The following is a 13,511-nucleotide window of genomic DNA, read 5'->3' as shown; positions in this document are numbered from 1 at the left end:
ATCAAAATTCACATAATAATCCACAGCACAACTGCTTTTTATGTGAAAATATACTTTATTCCTGTAAAAAGATCCATATTGAAAGAAATCGCCACCCTTTCAAGTCAACAAGTCCTCTGTGCACTACTTCTGAGTTATTGTTCCTCAATCAACAACACTGCCTCCACATGCAAAAAGACATCTGAAAAACAATATTAACAAAATCAAAACAAAAACATATTTACAGGTGAGCTTTTCCAAAATGGGTAATACAAGCCTTAAGATACAAAAGGTAAATCTTCCCCTTGTTTTCAAAAGAAAGCATACATACAGGTCAGGAAAGACAAAAAGAAGTTCCATTCTCTGTATGAAAATATGATCATACCTTATAGTCCAAAGCCCCATAGTGCCTCACTTACAGTAACTTACAGCTAGCTGTAAATTATAATACACATACACACATAGACTCCTGAAACTCCATAATACTCCACACTTGGCTTCCACTGCATCAATAATCAATCAGATGACTAAAATATTGCAAACATAATGCCAAGTAACGTTAGACCTATACATAAATATGACGATAATAAATAAGGCCAAATATGGGTATAACATCATTATTATGCATGCAATCAATAAAGTAGTGTAAACAACATATTAAGACTAAACAGGTCTTGTAAGGCTAAATATTATATCAACTATATCAAAATGCTTGCTAAGGGTTAAGGTCCTATTTAGATAGCAGAGCAGGATAGATGTAGCCTATGTGGAGACAGACATGGGCAGTAGTAGTACGCTCCTAAAGCTTGCAATAACAATGAATGCTACTAGCTTTCTGACTACAGATTAGAGCAGGTAGGTAGGGGAACATTGGTCCATTAAAGGCTGTGAAGGAATACAAATATCCACTGTAAATGTTCAGCCACTTTAAAGTACAACCTCACACGTACAGTACAGTACTGATACCTTATCTCTGCTTTCTTACCAGGATTATTCAAGGCCAGCTCAAAAGTGGCACAACCGATGTTTCCTCATTTTCTGCTATTCGTTATTGTCCCTTTTAATTTGTAACACTGATAGAACTATACAATTAAAATAATAAATAAATAAAACAAAGCATTCATAACATCAAAGAAACCAGATTTTCCTCCTCCAAAGTCTGGAGTCAGGTGTGCTTAGACTCCGCCCTCTGCTGGGGCTAATCCAACGGGTCGCAAGCAATGTTCAGAATGTTGCAGATAGAACTGTGGCCTATAGAACATACATGTGTCACATAGGCTGTTATTAGGTAGAACATACATCTGTTCTATGCTGTATATTTCGAGCTATTTCACCCCTGGTGTTTCATGCTTGGTATCTCCTCGTTATAGTAACGGATAAAGCACCTAATGTTTTGGCAAGAATCTCCCTCTGCGGTTCAACAGACACATTTTAGTGAGACGAGGTGGCTCAACTGAGCAGAGCTGAGTGACTAAAACTAGTTGAACCTGAGAAATTATTAACATTTAACACCAGCCCTGTATTCAACACAACAAACACATAAAACCAACTTATTACATTTACTAACTTCGCCTGTCATTTTGACACCTTCAGAAAACTATTACTGCATATTATACCGGATGGAGCAGCTGTATCAAACAATGCAGCTACAGTGCATGAGTTGGGTTGTTAACCATGGTAGAATAAAATGAACACTTCCAAATGTTTTAGTGTTCTTTGTCCTTACAACACTCCTAAAATGGAGGAAAATAAACATCTAACCCGAAAGAAAAAGGACAGACTCAAGACAGACCCTGGACTAAGACACTATACTATGACAGTACAGTGACAGGAAATTACCCCATACACGCCCAGACATGCACGCACACGCACACACACACACACACACACACACACACACACACACACACACACACACACACACACACACACACACGAGTATGAGTTCTGTGCGCCAACATTATACAGAAAGGCATAGATAGGTTTCAGTCTCGCTACCGTCAGTCTCGCTTTGTCTACACACTTCAGGAGGCCATTCCTCACACTAAAAACACAATTTACCAAACATACTCAACTTCAACACAAAGATCTAAAATAAATGACTTTATGGTTGTCAATCGTAATGAATGGACGGAGTTGTTGTTAAACTTTCATTCAGCTATACTGTAGTGAGCTCATAATGAGTGAAAGTGTACAATTAGCGTTAAAAACAATCCTAGTTAGTTTCAATACTTTTGATATGAGACAGAGAGGGACTCACTGACCAAACTGATGTTTAAAATACATCTATGTAGAATAGATTCCAGATCGGTCTGAAAAGTGACAGGGATGAGAAACAACAGCCAACAGATAAAGAAATGCTCTCTTCCATCCTCAGTTGAACTGACAGAGTTGGACCACAGACAGAGTTGGACCACGGATAGAGTTGGACCACGGATAGAGTCTAGAGCAGCATTTGAACATCACCTCTGCATTTGTATCTGATCAACTCAAAGCAAATCCAATCCTTCCAGAGATTACTTCCAGATTAACATCAGGTACAAACCCTCACAGAGTGGAGTGGACTACTAATGGTTAACACGTATTAGGTAATTGGTGGGTATTTAGAGGCAGCCTGTAAGCACAGCACAGGTTAGGAGTTTAAATACTTCAACATGCTCATTAGCATGCTGTCAGTGATGCTGTCACATTTTATATATGACAATCTCTGCGCTTGAAATGGCACCCTATTCCCAAAGTAGTGCACAATGAAGGGAATAGGGTGCCATTTCGGATACAGACAAAATATGCTCCACCATATAAAGCTCGCCAGCTTGTAGTCGTAAAAAAACGGAAATTAGTTACCTTTTGTTTGTTCAACCATTCCTATGGGGAAAATTAATGGGGAAAAAACAGGGTTTTGGGATAAATAAATGCAGGAAATAATGTCTGAGGTTAACACAAGCTTAGGAGATCTTATACTTTCTGTTCTATGAGATAATAGCAGTCAGTTAACATAACCTTTATGAATTATGAAGCCTTTATGTGCTTTTTTCCCTAACATAAATGCTTGAAAGTTCACAAAAAGTGACATTAGCTGATGAAGATGATCTCATAAAAAAACGTATAAGATCTCCTAAGCCTGTGTTTACCACAGATCCTATTTTCGACATTTATCCTAAAACCCCACAAAAACGTATTTAAAAGCAATAATCTCCTCATAGGCTTTGTCCTACGCACCATAGTGGAGTTAGTGCCTTAAAAAAAATCCATTACTATTGATCTCTATTGATAGCTGGTTTAGTAGTATTATCAAGAAAGCCCATTGAAGCGGTATATTTAGCTGTATAATATCGGCCAAGGACAAGTTAGTGTATCTGTAGTTACAGAACACACCAACTAAATTAACATAGACTAAGACAACGAAGACTGATAACAAACATGTAAAAGTGCTTTCAATAAGGTGGGGTAAATGTCCCAAGTTTCAATCCTTCTTGCTGGATCCAAGCTTTTTGAAAAGCTTCTTCCCTTTGGAGAAGAAGCCTTTCTTTTTCTTGCCTGGTGGGGAGGCATCTGTCTGGTCTGTTTGTGAGGGGCTTTCTGGTGGAACGTGGGGTGGAGAGGTGCTGATTCTGGGGGCGGCTTGTCTTGGGGCTGGGTTGGGGTAGTATGCGCCTGGGCCAGGGTCCGTGGAGGGGTCTATCATGGCTGCTGCGGCGGATGGATTCAGGTCTAGGTGCTGGAGGTGTGTGTGGACTGGGCCAGTCAGCCCTGTCTGTAGGGGTGAATGTGGAACCTCCTCTGGTGTTGTCTGCTCCATGGAGGTGCTCGGGCTCACCTTGGGGAGGGAAACCCATGCAAACAGAGTATAAGAAAAGAAAACTTTCTGATCATCTGTTTCTTTATTGTTATCAGGATTCTACTGAATCTGTCTATCCAAATAAAACTGTTAAGTAACATACTATCAACAACGCTCCTACTAAGTCAGTAACGTACATTGTACATGAACTGATTCAACTAACATCAACACGTAACAGAGAGAACATTTTACTCTCTAAAGCTAAACGTGTTAAAGATCAGGGAGTCTGAAAGTAATCATGGAGGCCAAGGGATACAGGAGAACGGTTGGGTAGGGAATGCATAAGCGGAGAACACCCAGATGTTCAGAAATCTCAACCCATCAACACACCACCCTGGGCCTGATCTCATGAACATGGGGACCCAAAAGACAGGACACTACACATACTAGTACTGGTACGGTAGGAAGGATAATGATAAAGAGTAGCACAAGGTGGAGGGAGTAGGGTGCACTAGTTACTAGCACTCTGCTGGGAGGGTGTTTCCGCCCCAGAGACACTTACGCTCAAGTCTTAAAGTGCACAGTTCGTTTTTGCTTCTGCAAAAGGCCATGCAGGAAACAGAAGGACAAAAGAAATGCAAAAACAGAACGGAAATTATAGAGACAACCAAAAAAAGACAAATGAATACAACGACTAAAAAAGCATAGATATGAAAACAAAATTAAAAGGGAATATTTTGGAAAATGGTCGATAATAAGTGCATAGAAAGATCGGCAGTCTTCTGCAACATAAAATGCTGTGTGGGGGGGTCCACCTTCACAAAAGCAATTAACATTTTTCATGCTTCTATTTGTGCTTTGAGAGGCAACGGGCTAGAAACGTTTTTGGCAATTAGGCCATCATCAGTGTTTGGTCACAAAGTAGTTGGTGATGTACTGTACACATGTATCCACAGTGTCATAGACGTAACCCGTACACAGACACACCTGTAATTCTCTCCTGGGCTCTGCTAGAGGCGGAGGCTGAGGGTCAGGTGGTGGGGCTTTCCGAGGAGTCTCTGGGATAGCCTGCAGGAAGTTAGACGGGACCAGGCCTTTGTGTCCGTTCAGGTCGCCCTGGAAACATCCGCATACACATTAGACACCCACATCACATATAACCTTTACTGTAGTCAATCAAAAAAGACAGTCTGCTAGCCTGTCTGTTCATCAACTACAACTGTATTACTAGTACAAGAACAACTAATGTTAATACTATCTAATCCAACATCTTCCCTTGTCATTCAAATGGTCATGCCTTTAAAGTGTTGAAACGGTATCAAAAAGAGAGTGCTTACAACCTTCTCAGAGTTTTTGTTTACATGAGAGATAGCTGCATTGTTCTCTTTGGTGTATGCTTGTACACTTACATAGAAGAAGCCATCATCGTCCATGTCACCAAACACATAAATGACGTCCCCGGCACTGAAGGTCAGCTCAGCCTGCATAGGGCGATAGAGAAGACCAGATTCAGATTACCTTTATTATCCCACCAGGGGGAAAATAATTTGGTCATGTGCTTAAAAAGACGGTACATAAAACATGGAAACACAGAATCTACACAAATTAATTAATTGAAAGTGCTATAGCTACACATTTAAAGTGAAAGTGTAATTTGCCGTATACTTGAGGGACCAACAGACGATGCATTACACATATATCTCTGTTTTGACTTTCTTTTGAAGAAGTCTCTTCCCCCTTGTCCGGCTGCTGCTGTGACTGAGTTTTGAGTGAAAGGGATGAGTACTGTCCAATTATCCTCCCCGCCGTCTTGATCAAGCGCTGAAGCTTGATTTGGTCTTGCCCCCACTAATGTTCCAAACAGGCATATCATACCAAAAGACAGTACACAGTACACATAACAGATTTCTAGAACTTTTGTAAGATATGGCGGTCGACATTAAAATGGTTAAGTTTGCGCAAAAAAAACATTCTCTGTTGCAATTTCTTCATCTTTGCAAAGGCACTGTCATTGTGGTCACTCTATCGACTGATTCCCCATTGATCTTCGTAGGGGGTAGTGGAGTTTTTTCCTTCTGATTTAGTTTTTTTAACGTTTATTTCAAGAAAGCGCACCACTGGACGAACTCTGACATTTCTCTGTCAAAACCTTGGAGAGGCTTGGTCTGGGTAGAGAAAACCCCAAAACTGCAAATTTTAAGTATTTGTGACCTGATTCAGGAAACTAGGCATATGTCGCAAGTCACAACTTCACAGGAGGGCTGTTTGAATGTAAAACTTTTTTTTTTTATTGGTATAAATGCTTTCTCGAACATGTTTACTTTCATGTGCCTTAATATGAAACTTGTATGCCATCTGTAAATACGAATAAAATTGTTAAATTACGAGCCTAGTTGGTTTAGCCACAGAAAAAGCGAGCAACATTCCTGCTAGCCATGATTGGTTGAGATAATGAGTGGGCTGGACATGCCGAGAGATGTGTTTGGATTGGTCTGCCATATAGCACGCGTCTTGTCTATTGGAGCTTAAAAAAAATAAAATGTATCGCGTAGTAAAACTGTATAAACCTAATGTCAAGTTAAAGTGTACTGTTAGCTAGCTAACATTATGTGTATGCTCTTCACTTTCTGGAGAACCGAGTTTTGAAATCAGTGGAATTCGTGTATGATAGCTAAGGAGATGGAGAACACACCAGTCTGGATTACATTGTCAAACTAAGGGCAACCATGCATGGAATCAGACAGGAGACGCTTCCAACCATGATGTATACTGGTAAGATGTCTAGCTAGCAACATTTTCAGATATTACACGTTTCTAATTTTGACAGAAAGTGGTTTAATTTCAAGTGTACTGTTAGCTAGCTAATGTTAGCTGGCTGGGTCGCTAGCTAACGTTGTGTATGATCTTACTCTTCGTATCTTAGACACGTTTTCTTGACTAGTTAAAGCCATAGAACCTGATTGGTTAGCTACCTGCAGATTCATGCAGGATAGTAACATCATGAGTTGTGATTATAGTCCATTGTTTAGCTAGCTAGCTAGCTACATGTCTTAACCAAAGACTCCACTCTAATTTTGACAAAGTATTTTCATTTCAAGTTAGCGTACTGTTAGCTAGCTAGCTAACATTAGCTGGCTGGCTTGCTAACTAACGTTACGTCTTGCTCTGGTATTAATTGTTTACCTAGCTAGCTATCAAACGGTAGCTACATTTCTTAACAAAAGATTCTCGTCTTAGTGTGCCAGAGCACAGAATAATAATAAAATAATAATTTTTGAACGCTCAACACTCGTTGAATATGTCCGGTGTCAGTAAAAGTTGGCAATAAAGCGTCATTAAATTGTTGCCAGCAGCACAGTTACAGTCACCAACACTCTGGATAACATGAAATCTGCCTAACCAGCTCTGCTAGGGGGAGTAAAATGGTCAGAGTGGGGTGTTCTCTCATTATGTGTCTGGAAGTAGCTAGCCAATGTTAGCCAGTTAGCTTGGGTGCTTGACTGTTGTTGTGAGATCAGAGCTTTTGGAACAACACTACTTATTGGCCAGAGCATCCAGTGTGCGCTCTGAATTTACGAATGGACAATCTGACAGCACAGTTGCAGTCACCAATGTTCTGGATAACATAACCGCCTAACCAGCTCTGCTAGGGCGAGTAATGTTCAGTGAGCTGTTCTCGCTCTCTTAGATGTCTGGAAGTAGCTGGAAAGTTAGTACAGAACGCATGGATCAACCCTTTAAGAGATGGGTGGGGCTAAGGCTTAAGAGGGTGTGAACAATGCTGAACGGGTGTAGACAAAAAATGGCTCTCCATTAGTAATACCAAAAGATTGAGACAATTTTTTCAAAAGTGAGTTTACAAGTTGATCAACTTTCAAAGCAGAATTACTTTCCCATTGCTTCCTCAAATGCAGTGTATTATATACAATTTTGTAGCTCTGAGTTACTACTTTTATACAACGTAAAAAAAACTGAAATTCAAATGTTGCTACATAAGACCGAATCCAGGTGGTGAGTCACATTTGTGGGCTGAGTCAGAGGCTTGACAACCATGTGTACAGTGTGTACAGTATTGGTGAAAGAACGCAACCTTGAGGGGCTTCCGTATTAACCGTTCTAGATGTAGAGATGGCGGAGTTAAACTTCACTTGTTGAGTACAGTTCACAAGGAAACTATTAATCCACTTGATCAGTAGAGAGTTGACACCCAAATTCACCAGATTATCCACCAGTAGGTGTGGTTGGATGGTGTTAAACGCGCTACTGAAGTCAATGAATAACATTTTCTCTAGGCTATTTTCCTTTTCTTAATGTTTGTAGATATTGTTCAACATGACCAGTAACGCATCATCAACACCCCTGGAGACACGGTAGGCAAATTGATTTGGATCTGGGATGAGAGACCAGAGAGAATTAGTTTTTTTGAAAAATGTCATAGGTCAAGATGTCAAGGCTACAGGGCGTAAATCGTTCTTTTCTTTTGGCATGTTGTTTTTAGCTACTGGGACAATCAGCAACTTCTTCCAAAAGTCTGGAATTATCCCACTGTCCAGTGACAGCTGGAACAGCTTCTGGAACAGTAATGCGAGCTAGTCTGCACATGCCTGAAGTGCCTTGTTGCTAACGCCGTCTGGACCATATGATTTTTGTGGGTTGACACGTTGAAAGTTTTGCTTGACGTCATTCACAGAGATCTGTAAATCAACAGCTGGTATGCCGTCTATACTGTCAAAGGACACTTTCCTCTGCGATATAAAATCACACGTCAAACCTATAATAGAAATTGTTCAAATAATTTGCAAAAAGTAAGATCATTTGGCGGTCATAGAATGTTATTGGTTTGTAGCCTGTGATGGTTTGTAGCCCTTGCCAGGCTTTCCTACTGTTCTTGAAAAGGTTTTCTAATTTGTCTTTGTAGGCTGCCTTGCACTTCTTGATTTTGCTTTTGAGTTGCCTCTGAAGATTTTTCCTTTCCCCTTTACTGCCACCAGATTTAAACACTTGTTTTTTCTGATTGAGGAGCTCTTTTAATTCCAGAGTTACCCACAATGTATTATTGTGAAACATGTTGACTTTCTTTTTGGGAATAACGAGATCCTCACAGAAACGAATGTACTCAGAGACAGTATCCCTTCCAGGTCATCGGCGCTGTCCACCCAGTCAGTGGACTCAAAACAGTCCTGCAGGGCTTCAGTAGCTTCACGAGTCCAGCTTTCAATCTCCACCTTTTTAGCCTTCTCTCACTGCAAACACGGTTTGTAGACTGGGATGAGCTGAACCCCCAAGATTGGGTAGTGCCTTGAAAAAATATGCACCTGGGATGTTACCATAACAGAGGTCCAGACAGGCTTCATTTTGGGTAGAACATGTAACATATTGATGGTAAATGTTCAGAAAGAATGCACATGTAACATTTTCCCACAATTAGCTTTACTGCTTCAGGTGACTCTGTCTCGCGCTGGGATACAAGTTTATGGATCAAGAATGGATCAAGTTGGCAGCTATTTGGGTGTCAATGGTTACAATAGGACTACAGTAGGCAGTACCCTCGTTAAGTTACAGTTTTAACAGTTGTCAAGTAGGCTACTGTGGCTATTTGATCATAATGTAGGCCAACCAGAGTGGCCTATCATCAAAAACAATGGAAAAAATGTATCACATAACATTTTAACATGGAAATAGCTGTTCTATTATTCAGCCTACTGTAGCAGCCAATGTGTGGTATTCAATGTAGACCTACATTTCATGAGACTTGTTATCTGTTTATCCACTTGTCCTTCAGACAAGGTGACTGAACATTTTGTGTTGTTTGATGCAAGAAACCACTTTATAAAATATAACGCATCGTTATTCCCATACCATTATTACAGAGAATCAGACAGATTATGCTACCCTCTGCCTATTGGCTACTTAGCTTATTCAAGCCTGTCTCAAAGACAAAAAACAGCTCTTTACCTAACTTTTCAAAGATGGCTAGAAATGCACGTTTTGTGTTCTTGTAGGAAGCAATCACTCCCCCGTTGCAGGGGAGTGATCTATAACTGTGCTAATAACTCACTAACTAGCAAATGATATGAACAAATGTGCACACGTTGCTACATGTAGCTCTCGCTTTGATCTCTAAACAAGCACATCCACTCACGACTGCTCATGCTATAAACACAGTCCAGTTCAAAGTGAATGGCACAGATCAATATATGGCAATGGTATGTTTGCATATAGGCCTACTGCAGCTCTGATTGGTTATGGCACACTGGTCTGTAGAATACGGGCCTGAGTTGTGCTTGTCAATGCAATAGAATCCTACTCCAATGTGCTTTGCCTACAACAAAACCTCTTGCATAGTTAGTTTTGCATACTAAGTCTTGCATAGTTCATTTTGTTTCGGTACTGTATTCAAAGTGGCTAATATTGCATTGATTCGATCACATTTCCCACAGTAAAAGGAAATATTGATAGGTGTTAACTAACAGGGAAAACTCTAGAAAGTTGAGTGAAGTTCAATCTTCTGCTTCTCAGCATCAACTGATCTTTCTTCTGCACGGCAATTCCGGGGGAACATTGCAAACAATAGAACAATATAGTTACAGCTTTATTGTCAATTGAATCAGAAATGTGTACTTTGCTCTCTTTTAAAAATGTTACTATAACACAAGCCTTTTTTGTTACAGAGACGATCATGTCGCTTACCTCAATGTCAGCGTTGGGAGAACTCTCTCGAGGGTCGTAGTCAAAGATGGCCTTCATCCTGCGAGGAACGGGACCTGCTGGGTTCGCCATGGCAACACCAGACTGGCTGGGATCTGTCGATCCAACACAGAAATACAGAGACAAATTTCAGACCAGATTTTTTACAATTTCTGAGTGGCACACCCTGTTCATTTGAACCTCCATGTCAGCATGCAGTTCATAGTAACTCAGAATCATGCAGTGCACAGCTAGCTTCACACGATCACAGGGAAAACCAAGATTAAAAGATTAACAATAGCAGTGGCTAGCTTTGATGATGATGTTTTTGGCCCATTTCCTTGCAGGCAAGCAAGATGGTGAGGGTCACATAAGAGTCACGCCAGTTTAGCCTGTTTTCACTCGACAGTTAGTGAACTGTAAGTGCAAAACACGAAAAGGCATGAGAGTTCATGTAGTGATGTCACTTAGAAAATAAAATGAAACAGGGTTAGGAGGATAATGGAGATGGAGAAGAGGGAAATGCATTTAAGGAGATCATCATCATCATTATCACCAGGCAAGCAGACAATGTTTCCCCTAAGTTTTATTTCCAGCAGCGGTGGCAGAAGTATCGAGGAGGAGGGGGTGAGGGGGGAAAATCAAGGACAGTTAATTTAATTTTAATGACATCACCAGCCAAGTCTATATTAACCCCCAAAATGATTTAGCTAGTGTAACGTTACTGTATTTTAGCTAACAATTATTACAGTGCATTCGGAAAGTATTTCTGACCCCTTAACTTTTTCCACAATTTGTTAAAGCCTTATTCTCAAATGGATTAAATCTTTTTTTCCCCCCTCAATCTACCTACAATATCCCATAATGACAAAGCAAAAACAGGTTATTACAAATGTTTGCAAATGTATATAAAAACCCCCCCGGAAATATCACATAAGTTTTCAGACCCTTTACTCAGTACTTTGTTGAAGCACCTTTGGCAGCGATTACAGCCTCGAGTCTTCTTGGGTATGGCGCTACAAGCTTGGCACACCTGTATTTGGGGAGTTTCTCCCATTCTTCTCTGCAGATCCTCTCAAGCTCTGTCAGGTTGGATGGGGAGCGTAGCTGCACAGCTATTTTCAGGTCTCTCCAGAGATTTTCGATGGGGTTCAAGTTCCTCATGGTTAGAGTCCTTTAGGTGTCTTTTGGCAAACTCCTAGCGGGCTGTCATGTGCCTTTTACTGAGGACTGGCTTCCCTCTGGTCACTCTACCGTAAAGGCCTGATTGTTGGAGTGCTGCAGAGATGGTTGTCCTTCTGGAAGGTTCTCCCATCTTCACAGAGGAACTCTGGAGCTCTGTCAGAGTGACCAGCAGGGTTCTTGGTCACCTCCCTGACCAAGGCTCTTCTCCCGCGATTGCTTAGTTTGGCCTGGCGGCCAGCTCTAGCAAAGTATTGGTGGTTCCAAACTTCTTCCATTAAAGAATGATGGAGGCCACTGTGTTCTTGGGAACCTTCAATGCGGCAGAATTTCTTTGGTACACTTCCCCAGAACTGTACATCGACACAACCCTGTTTCAAAGCTCTACGGACAATTGCTTCAACCTCATGGCTTGGTTTTTGCTCTGATATGCATTGTCAACTGTGGGACCTTGTAGACAGCTGTGTGCCTTTCCAAATCATGTCAAATTAATTTAATTTACCACAGGTGGACTTCAATCAAGTTGTAAAAATATCTCAAGGATGATCAATGCAAACAGGATGCACCTGAGCTCAACTTCGAGTCTCATAGCAAAGGGTTTGAATACTTATGTAAATATTCTGTTTTTTTTAATTTTTAATCAATTTGCAAACATTTTTAAAAACCTGATTGATGAAGATTTTTCTTAATTCATCCATTTTAGAATAAGCCTGTAATGTAACACAATGTGGGAAAAGTCAAGGGGTCTGAATACTTTCCGAATGCACTGTACATACATCTATTAACAGAGTTGGATCCACTTCCAGGATTACAAGCTATCTAGCTAGTTACCTTGAAGGTTTTTCGGATGACCTGATGAGAATCTGAGGAAGAGCTGTAACTTGATGTCACTCTGATGTTGAAAGCTTGTCTCGGCAGAAATGTTAATTATTTGTATTATTCTTATTGGGAGTGGCGGTACGCCACTGCTAAATTAATATAGGAGAAACACAGACAGTCCTTGGTAACAGCAGGATAAGGCTAATATCTGCCTGATAGAATGATGCAGTAAATCAGAGACAGATTTAGAGAGGTCGCATGTTAATGATGTCATCAAGTGTAATGCATGAGTCGTTCCACGAAATGAGTCCCTTTTGAGTCCTTTTGATATTGTAAGTAGAAATTGTGCACCAATATTGAATGTTAAAAGATGGTTATATATTAAATGAAGTGTCCTGTAATATAGACCACATGGAACATTCGATAAATCAGATATTTTATATGAATTAAGACTTTCTAGTGCCAAATTCAGCATTTTGACGTGCCCCTGGGCAGCCTCTGTTACTTCTAGGAATATTTTAACCCACTTACCCATAACATTTCTCCAAGTTTTCACAATCACTGTAAAGCCCTAGTTGTTTGGAAGCTACGGAAATGCTTTTATTAATGTCTACATTTGTATGACAAGCATTTTCCATTACAGACATCTTAATGCACACTTTTAAATTCTTATCAAATGAACTGAAAATAACAATTACAAAAAATATATATAAAAACAATATTTTTCCATAAAATATATATATATTTTTAGGGATGCATGATATATCGGTGAACATATCGGAATTGGCCGATATTAGCTAAAAATGCCAACATTGGTATCTAGTATAACACCGATGTTAAAAACCGATGTCAAGGCTGCCATGCATACCTATATTATGTAGGTACATGCCGTAATGACGCCACGTAAAATTTGGCGCTACACTTGCAACACAGCATTCCTAAACTAGCCCACAATGTCTGCTGTGTGGATCAAGCAGTCAAACAAGTCGAGCAGTCATATGAAAGAGTAAGAAAATTTCAGCGAGACAACTCAAAGGCGAAACCCAATAAAGCCAAGATAATGGAA

The 13,511-nt window shown here is 40.3% G+C and overlaps 1 protein-coding gene across 8 annotated transcripts in view; it reads right to left on the bottom strand.

Moving 5' to 3' along the window:
* Nucleotides 1-35: 35 nt before the first annotated feature.
* Nucleotides 36-13,511, bottom strand: part of LOC129822141 (peripheral-type benzodiazepine receptor-associated protein 1-like) — a 177,231-nt gene continuing 163,755 nt past the window's right edge. For all 8 annotated transcript variants that reach the window (XM_055880143.1, XM_055880187.1, XM_055880158.1 and 5 more), the window contains 4 exons: nt 10,448-10,560; nt 5,167-5,238; nt 4,745-4,873; nt 36-3,796 (listed from right to left, as the gene is read on the bottom strand). In XM_055880143.1, coding sequence (XP_055736118.1) covers nt 3,443-3,796; nt 4,745-4,873; nt 5,167-5,238; nt 10,448-10,560 — 668 coding nt within the window. In that variant the 3' untranslated portion in view covers nt 36-3,442. The remainder of the gene's footprint in view (nt 3,797-4,744; nt 4,874-5,166; nt 5,239-10,447; nt 10,561-13,511) is intronic.

Source organism: Salvelinus fontinalis, chromosome 2 (genome assembly GCF_029448725.1).
Source record: "Salvelinus fontinalis isolate EN_2023a chromosome 2, ASM2944872v1, whole genome shotgun sequence".
Taxonomy (NCBI): Eukaryota; Metazoa; Chordata; class Actinopteri; order Salmoniformes; family Salmonidae; genus Salvelinus; species Salvelinus fontinalis.
The sequence above is the reverse complement of the archived record's forward strand: the minus strand, read 5'-3'. Positions and strand labels throughout refer to the sequence as shown.